We start from the raw sequence: 20,707 nt of genomic DNA on the forward strand, positions 1-20,707 counted from the left end.
GCTGCTGTTGCTGTTGCTGCTGCTGATGATGATGTTGATGATGATTATTATGATTATTATTATTATTATTATTATTATTATGATGATGATGATGATGATGATGATGATGATGATGATGAAAATGATGATGATGATGATGATGATGATGATGATGATGATGATGATGATGATGATGATGATGATGATGATAAGATGATGATAATGATGATGATGATGATGATGTTGCTGTTGTTGCTGCTGCTGCTGATGATGATGATGAGGAGGAGGATGAGGATGAGGATGAGGATGAGGATGAGGATGATGATGATGATGAAGATGATGATGATGATGATGATGATGATGATGATGATGATGATGATGATGATGATGATGATGATGATGAGGATGATGAGGATGATGAGGATGATGAGGATGATGATGAGGATGATGAGGATGATGATGATGATGATGATGATGATGATGATGATGATGATAAATATGATGATAAATATGATGATGATGATGATGATGATGATGATGAAGATTATGATGATGATGATGATGATGATGATGATGATGATGATGATGATGATGATGATGATGATGATGATGATGATGATGATGATGATGATGATGATTATGATGATCATGATGATCATGATGATGACAAGATGATGATGATGATGATAAAAGTTGTTATCAATTGATTTCATGTTATCATCCTAGCTAAATTGTTGAAGATGACAAGCAAACATTACAGCTTTCGGATTAAACATTCAATGTAGGTCGTAAAGCTCAGAGCTAATGTTTGGTTATGATCAAACACTGGTTTCTTCTTATGTCCGCAAAATCGACTTAGCGACAAGCTAAGCCATTACCAGTCTCTTGTTACAGAGATGGTCCTATTTCGTCTGCAATAAGATGACTTGATAATATTCGTTGCGTTTTCACAATCATTCGGCTGAGATATTACATTTCATATTAATAGCATACTAGTAGCGTTGTTTAGTCGAAGTAAGAAACTTAAAGCTTATATATTTAACTTATATGTTTTCACTTTATATGTTGCATTCTATGTGCGTGTAACAGTCATTTGATTTTATTATAAAACCGAAAAAAAGGTTAACATTATTTTGTAATGTGGTTATAAAATAAGACAAATAGTTAACCTATTTAAAGGGACCGTCAACCGCGATTGACGAAAAAAGAAAGTTCTAAAATACAGTATTTTTTAAAATTACAAGTTTATATTGATTAAATATCACGACTGGTATATTACATTACTTGAACAAAAGTTGTTAAGTTTTCATATTTTCAGTATATTCGGTAATAAATTTTACTGGGTACAGGTACCAGGTAAGTACCAGTTAACTATAAATAACACAAGTAGATTGAGCATCATCGTCCGTAGTTTACCCAGGAATGCAAATTGTGCATGCGTAGTGAATTGTTTATATTAAATACATAAAATGATCAATCTACTTGCGTTATTTATAGTGTGTATATCGTTATATCACCTATTTTCGCGATGTACTTTCGGTATCACATCGCGAAATTGTATTACCGAATATACTGAAAATATTAACTTTCTTCAAGTAATGAAATGTACCAGTCGTGATATTTTAATCAATATAAACTAATAATCGTAAAAAATAAGGTATTTTAGAACTTTTCTTTTTTCGTCAATCGCGGTTGACGGTCCCTTTAAGTGGAAGGCGTTTCGTATTAAAATGCTCATAATAATTGTTAAATGTGTTTGCATTATTTTAGTCTTTAAGACACACAAAGCCATTTTGTGAATGTTTTATTCGCCAAAACTTAGAAATCGAATATTTTTGTTAAATTAATTATAATAAATATACATACATTCATACTCTTCGATAACTAGTGTAATTGCTGTAGCGATGATATTTCAGAATCGCATGAATAATTCTAAATAAGACTGTAGTACGGAAATAAATTCGACATTTACTGTGGAAAATTTTGTCTGTGTTTATGAATTGGCCCGGTCACATTAAAAGGCAATACAATAGAGTTAAATCAGGCGTATTAGGCCATTCTCAAACTTTCTTACAATTGCATTTCCCAATAAACAGCCGTCAATTCACTTTTGATGATTTACATCAACGCTATTAGCTTTTGAAGGCGTTTTAATAATCCCTGTTAAATTTAAAATTATTATATTGTATTTGTATTTCAGTGTTTAACGGGGGAGACTCCAAATGATGTCGCCTGTAATATATGAAAATAATTCGACAATCTAGAAAGTGCACTATACTGGCGTATAAAAAGAACAGAAATATTTTAATCTGATTATACACGTTGAACAAGTAGAAAAAACAGAGGTGGATAAATAAAACATTTTGAATCAAGTAAGACTATTGGCATTCCTTTCATGGTCGGTCGTTTCGTGAAAAACGTCAAATCAACGAGGGTATTCCATACAAGATAACGTGTTAAACTAAAAATATGTTAATACAACCAGGATGACGGAAGGACACACATGGATGCATATCTGGATCTGGATTCCAATATTGGCTACCTGCATATCCAGCGGTATGTATTACTGTAATTTTGTAGTAAATATTGTATTTTCTACGATGCTTCCTTTTAATTGTATTTATTTATTTTCGGCTCTTTAAATTGCTTAAACCGGCCTTTTATTTTATTTGTTTCGTGAAAAAGTGACAAATGCAAGATTACAATAGTTCTAATATTATTCAAGCGAATTACAATACATTAGTAGTATAATTGAAATAATTTTGGAGATAATTGTTGGTTATTGTTGTAGAACTCTTTTTTTTTTGTGCCCGTGTGGTTTACTTACTGAGCATCGGAGCTCTACGCCATTGGTTATTAGCAAACTAACCAACACTTAGCCGATAGTTATTACTTTTATAAACCACGGTAAGAAGCATAGATCCGGACGAAATAATCTCGAGTACGAAGTACGAGCGATATTTTGGTAACATTCATCTACAATCCTTAACGTGGGTTTTATGACCACAAATTACGTCAGAAAGTATATAATGTTTATTCTTATAGTGGTCTTAAAACTAATACATTAGAAATATAAATGTCTTAACTCCCACATCTTTCTACGACCTGCATTCAACCTTGCAAATCAATTACGTCATATTGAATGATTGAAATCCAACATCAAATATGATGTCAGTTCACTCGATACTACAGCAAAAGCAATATGGTTAAATGAACAGCTAAAATAAAACATTTTATAGCGTGAACATTTTGTGCAAATATAACGTTTTATCTTGTATCGTAGAAAATATGTTTTCTTCATTTCATTGTAAAAAAAAGTTAGTTTGTAATGATTTTGTTAAAGCTAACTTAAGCACGTAAATTTTTATTGTAAATGTTCTTTCAATTCTATAGAACTATTTTCAAACATTTGGCTCCGCCCATGCCTAGTTCACAATGACCCATGATAGATCAACTTCGTTAAAAATAGAAATAAAACGCGTGTTGTATAAGAACACAACTTATTGACTGTTAATTATTTATATCATAACGGTATAGGAGGAAATTTAAGACGGAATCAAAACGTTTATGTAAAATAATCAGTATACATGGAGTTCAAACTTTAACCCATTTATGCCTAGCGTCCTGAAAAAAGGACATTGCAAACAGCGTAGACCCAGATGAGACGCCGCTGCGGCGTCTCATCTGGGTCTGCGCTGTTTGCTTAAATGAATTTCTTTATGAAATATTCTAAATATAGAAATAAATATACTTGACACCCCTAATTTTGGAAATAAATTGATCCAATTTAGAAGGATGGGAGAGTCCACTGGGCATAAATGGGTTAAACTTGGTACTCTGGTAACTTTCCTATCAGCAAACATCATGATACAAAAGAGCAGTTATAAGTAATGAACAAATAAGTATATGTGCATATAGTTGTCAATATAATCAATATATTCTATCAGTAATGCAAAAAGTTAAGATATCGTCAATCAAGTAAAACTCTGAAAATCTATTCAATTTGGATCCTTCCCAAGAATCAAATATTGTGATGACACATACTGTTGCCGCATTGTTGCTGACACTTCATGTCAAATCGTATTTATTATCATAATATTTTTTTAATTAAATGCACATAACTCATGGCTGTCTTCGCACGATTCCAAAAGGGTTCAATCCATTTATATCCTGAGACATATTGTCAAGAATCCCTATTAACAATACATCCTGCCATAGGTAAATTCCATCTTTCATGTTAAATTGATGTAAAGGAAGTTTATGATACATAATTCTGTTTTGTAACATGTGTGACCAATATTATTTGTGTGCATTTTCTATCATGGAATGTATTTTATTATCTGAGGTGAAGCTCTTTGGAAAAGTTCTAATTACCCTACAACGATCTGACATGTTTTTTTTTCAAGCGTCGTGCTGGTATAATGCAAGGTAATCCATTATGACATTTGGTGTTAGTATACAGATAATAAATGTACATTCGTATAATTTGAAAAAGTCAGGTATTTCCATAGAGTTTCGTAGTGAACATACAGCACAATATTGGTATCATTTGATTTGAAAGCATTGGAAGAGAATATTTAACCCGTTTATGCCTAGCGTCTAAAAAAAAGGCATTGACAAACAGCGTAGACCCAGATGAGACGCCGCATGATGCGGCGTTTCGTCAGGATCTGCGCTGTTCGCTTAAAGGAATTTCTGTAAGAAATATTCTAAATATAGAAAAAAATATACTATACAGCCCTAATTTTGGCAATAAATTGATCCAATTTAGAATAATGGGAGAGTCCACTAGACATAAATGGGTTAACGCGACCGAATGCAATGGTTTGACAACGGTTTTACAATTTAATGTTAAATGCCTGTCATCGAAGTATTTTATGCGCTTTAATGATTTAAATGGTTGCATGTGTAGCCTCATTAATGACAACAAGTTTATATTATTATTTAACCATTAAGCTGACTCTTTCGTATAACCATTGAACACATGCTACTGCACTGTTTGTCATCAATAGTTTCTCTTCATAAATATATTATGGGTATCATTACCAGTCAGTTATGTAAGTGTTTGGCGCTTTGTAAAGTTAATTGATAACATGTGTCTAGAAGCATCGCCAATTAGTCGCCCATCAAGGCAAACCATTGCACGTCATATTGTAACAAGTGGTAGTTCGACTGCGTCTGTACAGCGGTACATAAACATGCGGACGTCTGTTGTGTCAAACTCTTTTAGTGCCACACTTGTTCGGTCCTGGGGCGCATACCGCACGTGGTTTCTGATCTAAATGAAGACCTGAGGGACTGTCTGTTTACAATTCACCCCACTGTTACACGCATCGGAATAATATGCTCACTGGTTAATAACCACAGTCAATTATTTGCATTGTTCGTTGATAACAACCTTATCTCTTACGGTCGGGTAAATACCTGTCATGCTGGGTCGATACATATTGTGCACAAAGGTATCGATACTAATGTCCAATTAACGTTTCAGAGTTATAAACAGTTTCTACAGGACGGAGGTTAATCACGTCTTCTTCCAGTTGTGTAACGAAAATCTTCGGCTACGGCTCAAGAAAAGCGTCAATTTAAAAACAAACGCCAAATTACATAAAATATTCTGAACGCACAACTGTCTTAGAAAGTAAATTTAGCCTTAAATCATTGTTTAAGGCATTGCCATCTTACTTATAACACCTTACTTGCAACTGTAACTTGATTTATACAATCACTGCCACGAAATCCTCCTATTTCTTGCTGCTGTGCCGTTACAGTGTAATTATAAAGTATATAACGCCAATCGAACGAAGAAGCCTTTAATAGCAGAATATAGCATGACTTTTGTAATTGTACTAACATTAAACCATTCAAAATTTTAGTCTGGAACGATCGACTACGGTAATAACCTGCGTGGAACACTTTATTACTTAAATTGTAACTGTATTTGATAAATGATTCATCAGCGAATTGTTCCCACACGCATGCAACTAACGAAATATATTATTGAAAAATAAATACAGTTTGGAATTATCTACTTAAATTATAATATACATAACATTATACTTATAAATCGTATGTTGCCAGCGACAAGCTTGATCAGACACAATGATTAATCTTTAATAAAAATGTTTTAGTATGAACATGCTGTTAATAATAGGATTGTCTACATTACCCTCATAATAATGCGAACCAATACGGGCGCGTTCCCAATAGTATTGCAGTAATTGCTTGGCAGAGCTCGACACATGCGTAGACTAACTTTATGTTTATTGGCTCGAGAATAAACGATATTAATCAAAGCAAATACAGGTTTATTGTAAGTCTTCACCAAGCATGTTGTTCAATTTTTCAGGTGATTACAAATTGTAAGTTGGTATGTTCTGTCCTTCTTTGGTTTCCAAACCAAATATGTAAGCAACATTCCACAGTTAAATCGCTCATGTCACGATTGATATTTACCAAAGAAAGGAAAACAAATATTCAACTAAGTCATTGATTTGTGACTTTATAGTACCGTTCTCAGTCATCGTGCAGAAAATACATAAATGGAGTTAGGGTTATTCTTAAGTACAATTTAAAGTTGCTTGCCCCCATCTACACGTACTTAAATAACCTTTAACATGCAACCACGTGAGACATTGGCGTATTGCATATGAGACGAGCTCTGAGAAAAGGGGGTTTAATGCATGTGCGTAAAGTGTCGTCCCATATTAGCCTATGCAGTCCACTTTCCGCTTTTATGGTATTTTCCGTTTCAAGAAAGTATCTTCTTAGCAAAACCCAAATTTAGGAGGAACGTGTCGTCCCTGATTATCCTGTGCGGACGGCATTAAGACGCATTAAACTCCCTTTTCTCAGAGCGCGGGTCATATGTCTAGTAACTCCAGACATAACTTATGAGTATTGGCAGCCGAGTGCACTCGACTGCAGCGGACACGGAAGCGCGAAAATTCAGCGACAATAGTTTCTTCATTGGAGTTCACTGAACACGTTTTGAACATACTGATACTAGAGATAAAAAGGGTATACAAATTTGCTGTTGAAGGCGTGAACTTATTGGTAAAGTGTTATTGTTTTACAGTTTTTCACTTGTTCCAATCAACATCGATACTGACATGTTTGATAACTGATTTATATAAGATTTGATTAAAAATAACGTTTACAATTATAATAAGAATCGCGATAAGTTCATTTGTGCTTCACTTTAATCATGTTTAATCATGTTTATATGAAAGCTATGGGTCAACGATAATGTATATTATTTTAACACTATAGCCCACAACGTGCAAAATGTGATGTTTAATGTTAATGCAATATTTGCATGTACATGTATCTGCTGACTTTAAAGTAAATCGCAACTTCTGTTCCTTTTCGTGCTGATTTTTTGTATATCAAGATATACATGTCGGGTGTGTTACAAAGTACATATGCCATGTCACATGGTATTTTAAAGATTTGAAAATGTGCTCTGCTCAGGAGGAAGAGATAAACTTATTTATTTTCGACAATTTCTACAGGTATCATACCGTATGGTTTTGACACATTTTACCTCATTACAATTTTAATAAAAAATCTATATGATAATAACATTGTAATGCTCATTATTGTAATATGAAACTAAACATGTTTGTATAAATGTACTTGATAAAGTATATACTGTATTTATATCTCAATAAGATTTATAGCAACCGACTTCTTGACGGCCTACGCTGAGTTCATTAGGGTTAACTTTTCACGTCTTTTCCGGATAGGGTTAACCAATACCAAGAATACGGTCTCCTGTCTAGACGGATGATAAGAAAACAAAGATGAACTTCCCATTAATTATAAATAATTATTCGACCAATTCCGTTATTCACGTGCTCAATTAGTTGTAATAAAAAGGCATTCCACATAAAGCCGTGTTGTCTTGCGATTTCTCCATTAACATTATTCTTGTAAAGATATACATTGTAAAAAAAGTATGCTCGCCATCATTTTAAGGTATTGTCAACAATTTGATCTTTGTTTCATTTCATTATAAAAAAAAATCCGCCTTCGTGAAATACATGGGTTCGTATATTCCAGTTTTGTTATTTCATTCATGCATAGTTATCTCCTTGAAATTCTGTGTATTAGTTTATCACATATTAATCATTGGCTTGTAACAATATTGAACAAGCTGCTGATATCATTGCTTTAAATTAGTAAAGAGCTACCGTAGAACAATTGTAGGGAAATTGCGACAGTTTTGACAGTTAATTTAATACTCAGCACATACAAATCTCCAGACTGTGCATGATGTGATATTTGAGAAAGTCCAAACATATATGCCAACTTGAGACACATGTACAAGCACAAAACATGTTGATAATACATAATAGATGCACTTTTATGGATTTTCCTTTAATTTTAGGAGTTTGCCAGATAGCTATTTTAAACACTTTTTAAGATAATTGTAATATATTTTCCAAGATTGCAAAGAACAGCTTGGTTGTGCTCATTCATATGTTAATAAAATTTTACACAGTTTACATTCGTCCTATATTTCTTAAGTAGAGTTGTGTTTCGTGGCTGATTAAAAGAAGCGCATTTGAAAAGGTTATGATATTCGTCGCAAATTTCATTTGCATTGCATGGTATTCGTCGCCAATTTCAATTGAATTGCACAGATGACATTTTCGTTCATTGCGGTTAAAATTGGACCATTTTTATTTTTTCAATAGGCAAAAAAATCGAAACTGTCGGAAACTGCTGTATCCGAGACTTAAGAACGGGAACACAAGTTGTCCCTTATAATTATATCGTATTCATGTCGGCATATTAAGGCTTTGCAAACTGATTAAAAGAACAGAGGAAAATGTTCAAAATATCAGTGATTATAGCGCAGGTTCACTGCAAAGCACGATAACGAAATTGTTTCTGTTTAATTAAAATACATTTTTAAGTGATGAAATTGGGTCTTAAAACCGAAACTACTAAATGTTGTATTGTGAAGGGTGTTTGCTAAATACTGCACTTGGTTTAGTATATTAACTCACATTATAATCTGCAAAATTTAAACGTTTTAGACGCCGATCCCGGGCCTCGAACCGGGGCTTATATACTGCAATAAAACTAGTATTTGGTATCTCGAAGATTATGAGAATGCCACCATGGTAAAGATCGAAGCGTTTTTAAGGATATTGTCGTCCAGAAATCGCGGATAACATTGACGTGATTAACAAATTTTCGAAAACGTAATTCGATTACGTCACTTTATGCAGTTTTTTATGACCAAATATCTCTTCATTCCTCCACAACCCTTCTTCTTGTTCAATACCGCTATATGCAATCTAACGTATTTCAAAAGTTATCACTCGCGCTAAACTCCTGTTAAAGCAATAGTCCACAAAATTACTCATTTTTTTAGTTTGTTTTGCGGTTGAAAAAAATGTATTGCTTGATTATATAGTTATATATTTATTACGTGTTATGTGAATTAAAAGACGAGCTTTTGCATCATTTACTTCCGAAGTTAAATAAAACTACAAAGATGTCATGTTCCGAAGTTAAATAAAACTACAAAGATGTCATGTTCCGAAGTTAAATAAAACTACAAAGATGTCATGTTCCGAAGTTAAATAAAACTACAAAGATGTCATGTTCCGAAGTTAAATAAAATTACAAAGATGCCTGTTTGCTGTGACAACTGTAAAATTTTAAAACATTAAATATTGAACACACGAACATGTATTGGCAATCAAAGTGTGGAGTCTCTCCCAAAAGTATGAACATGGAACGACCATAAACGTTAATGCTAATTTTCCTGATTATGTGTTAATGAAAGCAACTACCTAGGGCAAGATTGCTATCAAGGCGAGCCATAAATCATGTTCTCAAAAATGACATCTAAGCAAATATCAATGTTATGGCGAGAAGCTGGTGTGACTTTGCTTGTTCGGGTGTTATCTCCTTTCAGTCCGAGCATCGATAACTTAAGAGTTCTGGTCATGGCGTTTTTCTCGTCTAAAAGTGCTTGAATTGATGATAATTGCTTCTCATCTCCATAATCAAATCGTGTTGATCATTATTAAATAACACACGATTCTTCATGAGTTGATATTAGCAATTATTAAGTTAAAGAAATAACATTTTTACATTAAGTTTTTTTTTATGCCACCGGATCGAATGATCGGGGGTATATTGTTTTTGGCCTGTCTGTCTGTCATTGTATGTGTCTGTCTGTCATTGTATGTGTGTGTCTGTCCCAAAACTTTAACCTTGGTCATAACTTTTGCAATATTGATTTTAGCAACTTGATATTTGGCATGCATGTGCACCTCAAGGAGCTTCACATTTTGAGTGGTGGTCGCTCAAGGTCATCCTTCAAAGTCAATGTCAAATATATGGCTTCATAGCGGGCAGTAGGGGGGATTGTGTTTCACAAGCACAGCTCTTTTTCACGCTTTTTTTTTCTTCTTCAAACTAGTGTGGGAATGATGTTATCGGTCTGTTTTGAAAAGGAATAAAATCAAAATTGCAATAAATAATTTACGGCTAAGTGTTGATTATTGTGGTCATAACAAAATGTTTGGATCTCAGAAAATATTCATTATAATTTAACGGCGATTGCATTAGTGGTTTGAAAATGACAAATCGTTAGTAAATAAATAAACAAAACTGATCTGTTAATTAGTTCGAGCATATCACGTTCATATCACGTATTAAAATTAACTGTTTGTATTATGTAATTTCTATTTCTATATCTCATTCAACCTTTTTCCTCGAAAAGTATGTCCGCGTCAAAAGTTTAATCAATCAAGACGTCGACTTTATTCAGTAACAGTCAGTGAATGATAATGCGCAGTAAAACGCTTGTTAAATGCTGTTAAAATATTATAGTAATCATTGTAAAATAAATTTCATATCAGCAAAAGATTTAGTTGTGAATTTTTGCAACGCTTCATAATGCAGAAATTGTGTTTGTGTCTATCGTGTTCTAGATCGCGCGTTCAATCATAATTATGCATTTCTACTGAACAATACCTTAACAATATCGGAACTTCTAGCACAAAATACGCTTAACCCATGGTTTGTTGCTGAACAACATTTAGTATCCTTCTTTGTCTACATAATAAGTCATGAGACCATCTTTTTTGAATGTATGTTCTTGGTACATTCTTTCTTGTAATCTCGCTTGTTATTGTTCCTGGTGGTTATTATTATTATTCATCATCTTCTTGTCTTTACATTGGTGCTCTATTTGATTTGGAGCAATTGCCTGTGGTTGTAGTTTGCCCGGTTGGTATGCATGTTTTTTTGTAATAAGGATGTACTTTCGGGAGTTTGTCTCATTTTTTGTCTGACGAAATATATAAAAACGTGTTGATAAGATTTATAACATGTACGATATAACTTAGTTACTAAATGTGTTCCATATTAAATAGAAAAAACAGCTAACAAACTATTTTATTACATCTTTGTTAAAATAGCTCCCCAAAATATGACTTGAGATGATTTGAGATATTTATACAAAAAGAAAAAGAACATTCGAAAATAGTCCCCCATATTTCAAATTTACAATATAACATAGACACATATATAAAAAAAGTACTACCGATACAAAACTAAGGCGCTTTTAGTACATACGTCTTAATTTCACCTTGCCTACTAGTTGCAATAATTCAACTCCTAGCTTAATAACACAGAGCGTTGCTGAACGTTGCAATCCGCTGTCTTTTGTCCAAAGGTGAAAAAGATGATCACCAATATAAGGGCTAAGAAACACTTAGACTGCAAAAACCAATCAACATTTACCAGTCTAACCTCAAACCCATGCAAATGGTGCCATTAAAGCACAAAGTAATTGCTTTTTATTAAATTTATTATTATTTCGCACTCACTATCTACCATCGTGAAAAACTTTCGCAAGGTTGCCGACTTAGTGTCTCCATCGGTTAGATCGCAGTTCACCAGTGTTCCAAATTTCAACAAAAATATCAAAGAGGAAAGTGCATGCAAATGATAACGTCTGAGGTACCCATTCATGTAAATTAAATGTGTGTATTAACTTTATTCATCGCTTTCCTAAATTTGTCAAGAACGACGTCTGTTTATGGGTTGCGAACTGATCAACTGCGGAGAACTGCGGTTGTGATTATGAAGTGGTGCATATGGACTCCTAGAGTCGTCACAGCAAAAAATTGCAACGGCTCTGGTAGTCCGTTTATATGGACTGCTTACCTACTAACTCGCTCCTCTGTGAAAATAAAATAGAAAGTATGCTATACGTATGATCTCTGTAAAGTATCTTACAATCAACAGAACACATGTTGTGTTTGGAGTTTTTCGACATGAGAATATAAAATAATTCCAAATGTATTAACACACATGCACATTATTTAAACTAAACATCGATTCCTACTTAATCGAATTTACAACTTCTCTCATTTTAACGTAAACTACCCACAATAGTTTCAATTGTTTTATATCTATGTCATATAATACATGAATTATGCATTGCTTATATTCAGATCCAAGAGATATATCTTTAGTATTTTTGGAGTTTAAAATATATGTGGGGACTATTTTATATATCCATGATATTCTGTATTGAATAAATGAGGATGCACGTATGTGATAAACTTTGTTTCTACGTGATTTGTTTTGGATGCGTATGTTTTTCGAATATTAAAATGAATTAAGGGTCTTTTTGGGCGATCTCCGTAATGGTTATTATTAGATGGATAGAAATTCATAGACACCCAATTTTAGTTTAGTTACAAACTTGATGAATGCAAAAAAATAGTGTTAACAAATAAGGAAAATGCTCGGGTAGCCCGTGTAGGCGGTATACGTGCTGGCAGACGTGTCACTAAAATAATTAGATAATTCCATCATTCTATAGGGGGTTTAAGACCTTTGTCATATTGTGAATTTGATGCATACTTCTTTAAACAAGTTATTTAGCGTTTTTGCTACGTCCATTGTGTAGTTTAGCTAATCTTTATACACGAATCAGTCGTTCGAAGAATGGAAATCAGATCAATTTCAGACTTGACTATGATCATTCTGTTCACATTTTATATGTGTTACTGAAGAGTTGGAAACTTGTGCATTCCTAGAACAATCTTTAAAGTAAGTTGTCAGAAAGCAATAAATGTTTAAAGTACGTTGTAAGAGAGTAATCAAAGCTGTATCAAGTGCGAAGGAAATACTGAGAGTTATCATTTAACGGACGATCATTTTTGAAGGGCATACAATACTAAGTTCCTTTGTGTATTTAATTATTGGTGTAAGTATTATTAAAACGTCTTGTATTTGCAGTCTTTGTTAGTATTATTGCTTTCACTTCAAGTAACAAAGATGCCAGTAAATGCTTTGCGTTTTGGAAGATGAATACTAACTTTGTCCTGTGTATTTATTTAGTAACAGATTGAACAAGACCCTAAAAATATGTTTATTACGTGCGATGCATTGTTATTGCTCATTTGGTGTATGTATATCATGTCCATATTTCGTTTCATTTATTGTCGGATGTATTTGAAAGTCTTTACATCTAAAACTTTTAAATGGATATTGTTGTCTGTTACTGCATCGGTATTAAAGCAAACAAACCCTGGAATCGGACCGCATTTTACTAATCTGATTTCGACTTGATTTAGTTACTACAGTTTGACAGATTGAAAACATAATTATGTATTAACGAGTTTAAGAAACGCTTCTTGACAGAGTTAAATTGCCTGCACTGGACCAATGGATAACATGCTTCACTCTTCACATATTCTTTGACGCTCTACACACTATAACAATTAAGTGAAAATAAAACAACTGTGTGAAGTACTACATGATCAGTCTACATGTATATGAATACAAAAGAACGCCGTCATACTGAGTGTTAATAAAAATGCATATATTGTAGTTATACCATTATGTGAATTATATACATGCTCCAGACAATGCTTGATTAACGTCAGCGCTGGCTTAATTGCCGACCATTAAGCATGCATCATTTATAACTCTCGGTATGCAGTATTATGTTAAGAAATACAGCACAATAGCGATTGCAGTTCAATTAGCTTATGAGCAACGATCATTGATGTAAGCGAATTATTGATGAATAACTGAGATTCTCTTGTTTATTTGCACGTGGCTTTGAGGCAGACTTACGGGTTAAATACAGAGCATATTCGTATGCCACATAGTTTGTGCATGGTTGTGCTATTATTGTTGCTCATAGATTTATCAATAAACTGACAGAGTTTGAAAACTAAGTAAGTTACTTCCAAATTTAGTTGGGTTACTAGACATGTTGCATCGCTACTCATATGATATCGATTCATTAGTAGATCAAGTAACTCTTCTTGTGGTTTACGTTAAATTACGTGTAGATGTACATATTATGTATTTCAGTTGCAAGCTATGGACAAATTCCGACGTTTACAAACACTCCCGTAAACGTGACAACCAGTCAGGGGTCTGAGGCGATAATGAGGTGTGGTGTAGAGAATCTTGGCACCAAAACTGTAAGTTGGTCTTGAATTAGGCAAAAGTATGGCGGCGGTGCGGTTGATAGTAAGTTCCCTTCTATTGAACAATAAACAACTATGAAGTGTTACTCAAATAGTCAATACTAGCCATCAGTATGGTTTACCTGTGTGTTTTTGTATACAGAATAAGTATGAAATTGTGCGGGATCATCTTCTTTCATATGTAAATATATCGATATACACATGTAATACTTTATCACATGCTATACCCTGTTTTCCATGTAGTACAACCATTACATATTTTTTTATATTACACATGTGTAATACAACATTTTAAAGCGTTTTCATTGGCTTCTTTTTCGTTTATTGACCAATCGCCTTTTGTTATTTTACTGAAATGACGTTGCAAAGTCAAATGACGTCACAAAATGTAAACAACATTCCGGATTTATCATTATGTTTGCGTAAATATTTATTTAATTTGCTCATTTAAACGCATGTGATAAAAAGATGTGACACTCGTTGTCATATCATACCATATTTTATGAATTTCGTCCAGTAAGCTCGCCAAAGGCTCGCTTACTAACAAAATTCCTGAACTCGTTTAATAAAATATAGTATGATATGACAACGAGTGCCAGATCCTATATACATAAATTGAAGACTATTTACAATGTTGTGTTTCAGGTGTCCTGGAGGAAGCTTCCATATAACGTACCAATCACCGTAGGCAAGGAACAGTTTCTGGAGCTAGACAGGTTCAAACTCGTCCAGATGGTTTCACGCAGTGAATGGAACCTCCACATTAAAAATGCACAACCGTTTGACTCAGGGACATACGAGTGTCAAGTCAGTTTAAAAGGCACTTTCATCCGACGGAATGTAACATTAGTTGTTTATGGTACGAGTTTTATCACTGTGCAATCCCTCTTTTACCTCTGTGTTCGCATTATTGTCTACTGAACTGTTAAGCGTAAGTTTAATTAACTTGCGCCCAATCATGATGTTTTCACTGCCTCATAAAAAACAGGTCGCAGGAGCATTTGTTGTAGCCGAGTTCTTACTTACATTTTATATATGTTGGCAATAAAAACTTTTTCCCACTTCAGAAGTTAGTGAAAATTTGTTGATTATAACGATAAGGTTTAATGGGCAGTCAATCGAACTATATTTTTTCGAGTTGCAAAAACCCTATATTTAGTGTTTATGAATGATTTCAATCACTGTCATTTGCTATGAAATACAGATTTTCCTTTGGTCTTACCATTGGTATGCGTTAATATGAACTAAACGTTTGATAACTTATATCCATGTATGCGTTAAAGTCGTGTTATACGGCATTGTGTTATCGTCTATTTTCAGAATCATCCAATGATCCGACTAAACCATGTAAGTTCTCTTCATTTATTATTTTTTCTTATCCTTTATTAGTATAAGCTTCATATTTACACGCGTATGGTAATTCTTAATGTTATGTTTGTTTTATAAAACAACTTTTTATCAAAGGGAAGTGTATTTTTATACCATTTTATTACAACATATTGAATGCTAAACGTGACAATGTAAAACCTATTGCAATATTAGGAATGTCCACACTTCCTGCGAATCAAGTGTTCAACCGTCAATGAACCATTCTTGGCAATACACGATTACCGTGTGTGCTAGTAGTTTTATCTCATTAAAATGTAATTCAATCATGTATAACCTTTCATTGCCCTCATTATCTTGTTAATGTCGCCTGGCATGGCATATAGCTCTCAATTATTTAACAAATAATGGCATGTTACGTGAATGGAACTACCTAGAGATTACTTTACCTTTGACCTGCAGATCAGAATTCGAATTCCAAAGCGAATCAGACAAACCGTAAATGACGCTGTTAGTATTTCAATAACAAAACAAATTAATTAAAGACGTAATATTGATAAGGTTATAAATCACCAAAATCAACATTTGACTAGCTGGACCTAATAGAAAATGTGTTTAAGTTATGAAGATTTTAAATACAATATCACAAAAGCGAGTGTCGATCTAGTATACTTCACATTATGCCACGTGTTTTGGACACACTCACAAAACATATTCGTTATATAACTTTTGTTATCCCTCATGTATTTTACATCTGATTGTTGTTGTTTTTGATTTCTTCATAACGAAAATCCCTCTCATTTTTCCAAGTCCCCATAAATGTAATCCGAGATTAAAATTTGAATTAAAACACCAACCGTATCGGACATAATATATACGGGTGGGTTTCCTTTCAGCCATCCATATCTCGGGAACCCAGTTCGTGGAGAAGGGTTCTCCGATCCTTCTCACGTGCAACGTCACCAGTGACGACATGCCGCAGTCCGTCGACTGGTTCTTCGAGGGACGCGTGGTCCAGACGAGCTATGAAAGAAACGTAAGTTAATATTTTCTTTTTGGTTTTTCTATTGAGTCTTTATATATCAGAGTAATATAGTTGGATATGTTACGTTCGATTAGAATAAACATTGAGTCCTCTTGCTAATGTCGTTGTTGTTTGTTGATGTTCCTTTTTTAATATACAAATACTCACGTTTAATTTGCATTAATTTTATTATTTTTAATATGATTTATTACTTAAGATGATAACAGTAAACTCTATGTCAGCAGATTACAAAATTTACAAAAAGCGACACAAGTCTGCCTTAATAGTCTTTGATTTCCAATCGGTGCTTCAGACAAAACATATTGTCTGAAACAATCTGTAATAGACTAGGCAGCTTTGATTTGCAGGGTCACACAACGTTTGCAATAAATATTCACATTATAGCAAAGTGAAGATTCGTATAGGGTAATTTAGCTTATTAAGTTTACATTTTGTGTAATTTTGTTTTAGTACAAGATAATAATATGCTCTGACATTGATGGATATGAAAATAAAACAACGTCAGTAGAGAAAGCCGTGTTACCATTCCTTTATCCTTTACTTAATGCATAGAAATCACAGTACAGTACATTACAAATTGAAGCATAATATGATTAAAACTTACACACCGCCTGTGATCGGTGATTTCAGAGCATTTTTGGGGTTTACTGTTTTGATAGGATTGCAAAACCTTTAAAAATTATTTTTAAAAATGTTCCAATTAAATTAATATAATTGTGTTTGTACAAGGATATGAATATATATGTTACTCTCGTTTATTGCAGGTGTACATCCACCAACAGGTGTCGCTGTCGGAAAGGCTACTCACGAGCACTCTAAGCATTGGATATGCGCAGATGGCGGACATGGGCAAGTACGTGTGCAGGGCTAGCAAGGACCTCGCCATAAGAATAAACGTGGATGTATTAAATGGTAGGCCAAAATCTTTTGAATCAGCTCTACAGCTAGTAATAATTATAATTGCAACGTCTTTATTCAATTGGTATATATTTTGTGTGTTGGTGCTGAGAAAGATATGTACGACCATGTGGGGGAACATTTGAAAATATTGACGTGATATATATGATCTTGCCTCGCTCGTTATTTTGCTCATGTTTCGATAGGTATATAATTTTAAATGTAATGATTGCGATGATGGAACAGATGAGTGTATGTATTGCTGAAAATAACCGTTGGGTTTTTCTATGCATATATCTACACATATATTTTTTATTCAAGATGTTATTTTCATAAATAATTTAAAGTCATAGCACCGAAAAATCACTTAGTATTACTGTTGCTCACTATATATCACATGCAAAAACGATACTATGTTGAATGAATTATAATTCTTTGCGTTTTTATGTAAATAGTCAGAAAACGTCTGAAAATAATAAAATTCAACAACATACACACATTCTGAAATTTGACAATGAGGCTTAGCCGCATGCGATTGTATATTTGTTCGCATTCGCTATATTCCAGATACGTTTATAACAAACAGTGAATTTTCTCTTTTTTTCAGCAGGGACATACAATGAAAAACGGGGTATGTATCAAGGATGTTAGAGCTTTCGTTATTTAAATAGCACCCCTTATACACTAAGCTTAACGCAAAAAGATACAAGTACAGTTTTTAAAGCATTTGCTGATTTTGTTAAGACATATATCAAGCTTATTAATGTTGAAACTTCAATGAGCTTCTTTCGTGTAGTGCATCAGTATCATGTAATCCCTTGATGCTTGTTAAATTGACTTACTTGAATACATTTCCAGATACACCAGAAGAGCAAGGATCCAGTTTGACGTCCAGCAGTGGTGTTCTTAGCGTACATATATCGTCGGTTTCCAGCTCCTTTATGTGTTTATATGTGTACTTAACAATAATGTGTATTCCGGGTCTAACTACGTATAAGGTAGCTGCGTAAATTGGAATAGATTTTAATAAACTTCGGAGTGAAATTTAAAAATGTACTCCGTTGACACATGACGTCTGTTTAAACAGCATCTTAAGACGACGTTTTGATTCGGATGTATTCCGCTGGTGTCCAAAACAAATACCACAACACATGTGATTTTATGTGTTATCAGTGTTAACTTGTGTTTCAAGAAGTGTTATCTTTTTGACGACATGTATTGTTGGAATGTAAATAGTCTTGAATATCCTAATATTGTTCTAGAGATGTAAATATTATAAGCACAGTAGTTGACTTGTCGTCCAAGATGTATATTTCGTTTTAAAAAATATATCACTGTGTGATATTGTATTTATATGCGGCTATTGTTGTAAAATGTTTGTTTTTTAAGAGTACTCGGGTCATCATATAAGTGTTCCATATTATATACTATATGTTGTGTGCGTAGTGTTAACACGACCATAACGAGATCATGTATTTCAAATAGATCAATGTCAATTTATTTGATTAGTATTTATCTATAAGCAATTGATATAGATGAACAATGCGATTATGAAGCAACGTACTCGCAAAGATGAAATTAATAAGTTCTTTCATCTTACTTATCCAACGATTTGTATGTTCTGTTCAATATCGAAAATATTATGGCCTTTTAACTTATTGCCATAACTATTCAGTAATTCCGTCATTCACGACTTGGTACAGATGTTCTAAGAAACAAATAGAAACGAACACTTCTCCCTATTGTGTACCGAATGTTGTTTACGAATATTGAACTTTTAAAAAATAGAGAATCTTTTATAACAAGTCATTATATTTCAAACATGATCCTAACCGATAAAATCGGTCAACGTTGTTGCTAATGAACCTTGTGTATGCGAATGTGTTGTGTTTTATTACGGGTTTATGTAGTATCGACATGATGTGTATATCTTATATTACTGATAAAAAAAACTTCGTCCCTTTATGCTCAAGTTTTTTTTATTTACTGAATCATTCGTCCCGTTTTCGACATAGTGTTCGTGTTATATATGTTTTTCTCTGATTTTTCAACGATACTGCAAACGTTATTTCGAGGCTTTCATAACTAAACGACAATCGAAAGTTTCACGGAAACAACATTTGAACTACAGGGGGACTACTTTTTTAGTTGTTAAAACAATCATAGTTGTATGTTTGGTCTGTAATCAAGTCCACAAATGTAATGTTGACATTATTTTGTAAATCATGTTCTTGATAAATATTTCTATTGGCCCTGAACCGCTTTCAAATGTATTCAATTTTATTGAAAAGTTTTTGTTGTGATGCGCTCTATAGGCATTAATATGTATCAGCCACATATTGCTCATCGTTCGCAAGAATGAAAATGAAAAACAATTGCGTTATAAATATATGTTAATTATAACTTTTGGCTGATTGTATCAAGTATTCTGTTTGATTAACTATTGATTGATTGTGTCAATATTACATGTAATATTTAGTGAAAACACGTACACAAATCATTCAATATGTAGTGACACAAATATGTGGTCTTGATTTATTTTATTGTATACAACGTTTTAACATGTACCCGTATCTCTTGTGTTTATTTCAGTTTGATATAGATCCGAACCACATTTAAAGTAAACAATAAAACTTATCTGTTGGAACATTTATTTCGTCTATAGCATACACAATTCATGTCGAAATGTAATGTAAAACTTGACCAAAGTCTTAGATATCAATATCGCAGTCAAACATGAGTGCGATTAACTCATTATATAATTTATATAACATTCATGCTATAAGGTGAAAGATTGGGGACTGTCAGTGAATGAAAACCCAATACTGTAACTGTAGCTCAAGTGAAATAATAACGGTTGGTCATTTTACTAGTGGTCATATAAAACTAACAAGAGCACCGCTTTGCGGGTGCAGACCGCTCATCTATTTTTCTTTTTAAAGGTGTAGGGACATATCTCAATTTCAATCAC

General features: G+C 33.3%; 1 protein-coding gene across 1 annotated transcript in view; it reads left to right on the forward strand.

Moving 5' to 3' along the window:
• Positions 1–19,492, forward strand: part of LOC127880137 (neural cell adhesion molecule 2-like) — a 34,052-nt gene extending 14,560 nt beyond the window's left edge. Inside the window, exons 2-9 of the mRNA XM_052427374.1 lie at positions 2,180–2,535; positions 14,350–14,462; positions 15,114–15,327; positions 15,789–15,815; positions 16,691–16,830; positions 17,604–17,751; positions 18,344–18,367; positions 18,595–19,492. Coding sequence (XP_052283334.1) covers positions 2,466–2,535; positions 14,350–14,462; positions 15,114–15,327; positions 15,789–15,815; positions 16,691–16,830; positions 17,604–17,751; positions 18,344–18,367; positions 18,595–18,746 — 888 coding nt within the window. The 5' untranslated portion in view covers positions 2,180–2,465 and the 3' untranslated portion in view covers positions 18,747–19,492. The remainder of the gene's footprint in view (positions 1–2,179; positions 2,536–14,349; positions 14,463–15,113; positions 15,328–15,788; positions 15,816–16,690; positions 16,831–17,603; positions 17,752–18,343; positions 18,368–18,594) is intronic.
• The last annotated feature ends 1,215 nt before the right edge of the window (positions 19,493–20,707 follow it).

Source organism: Dreissena polymorpha, chromosome 4 (genome assembly GCF_020536995.1).
Source record: "Dreissena polymorpha isolate Duluth1 chromosome 4, UMN_Dpol_1.0, whole genome shotgun sequence".
Lineage (NCBI taxonomy): Eukaryota > Metazoa > Mollusca > Bivalvia > Myida > Dreissenidae > Dreissena > Dreissena polymorpha.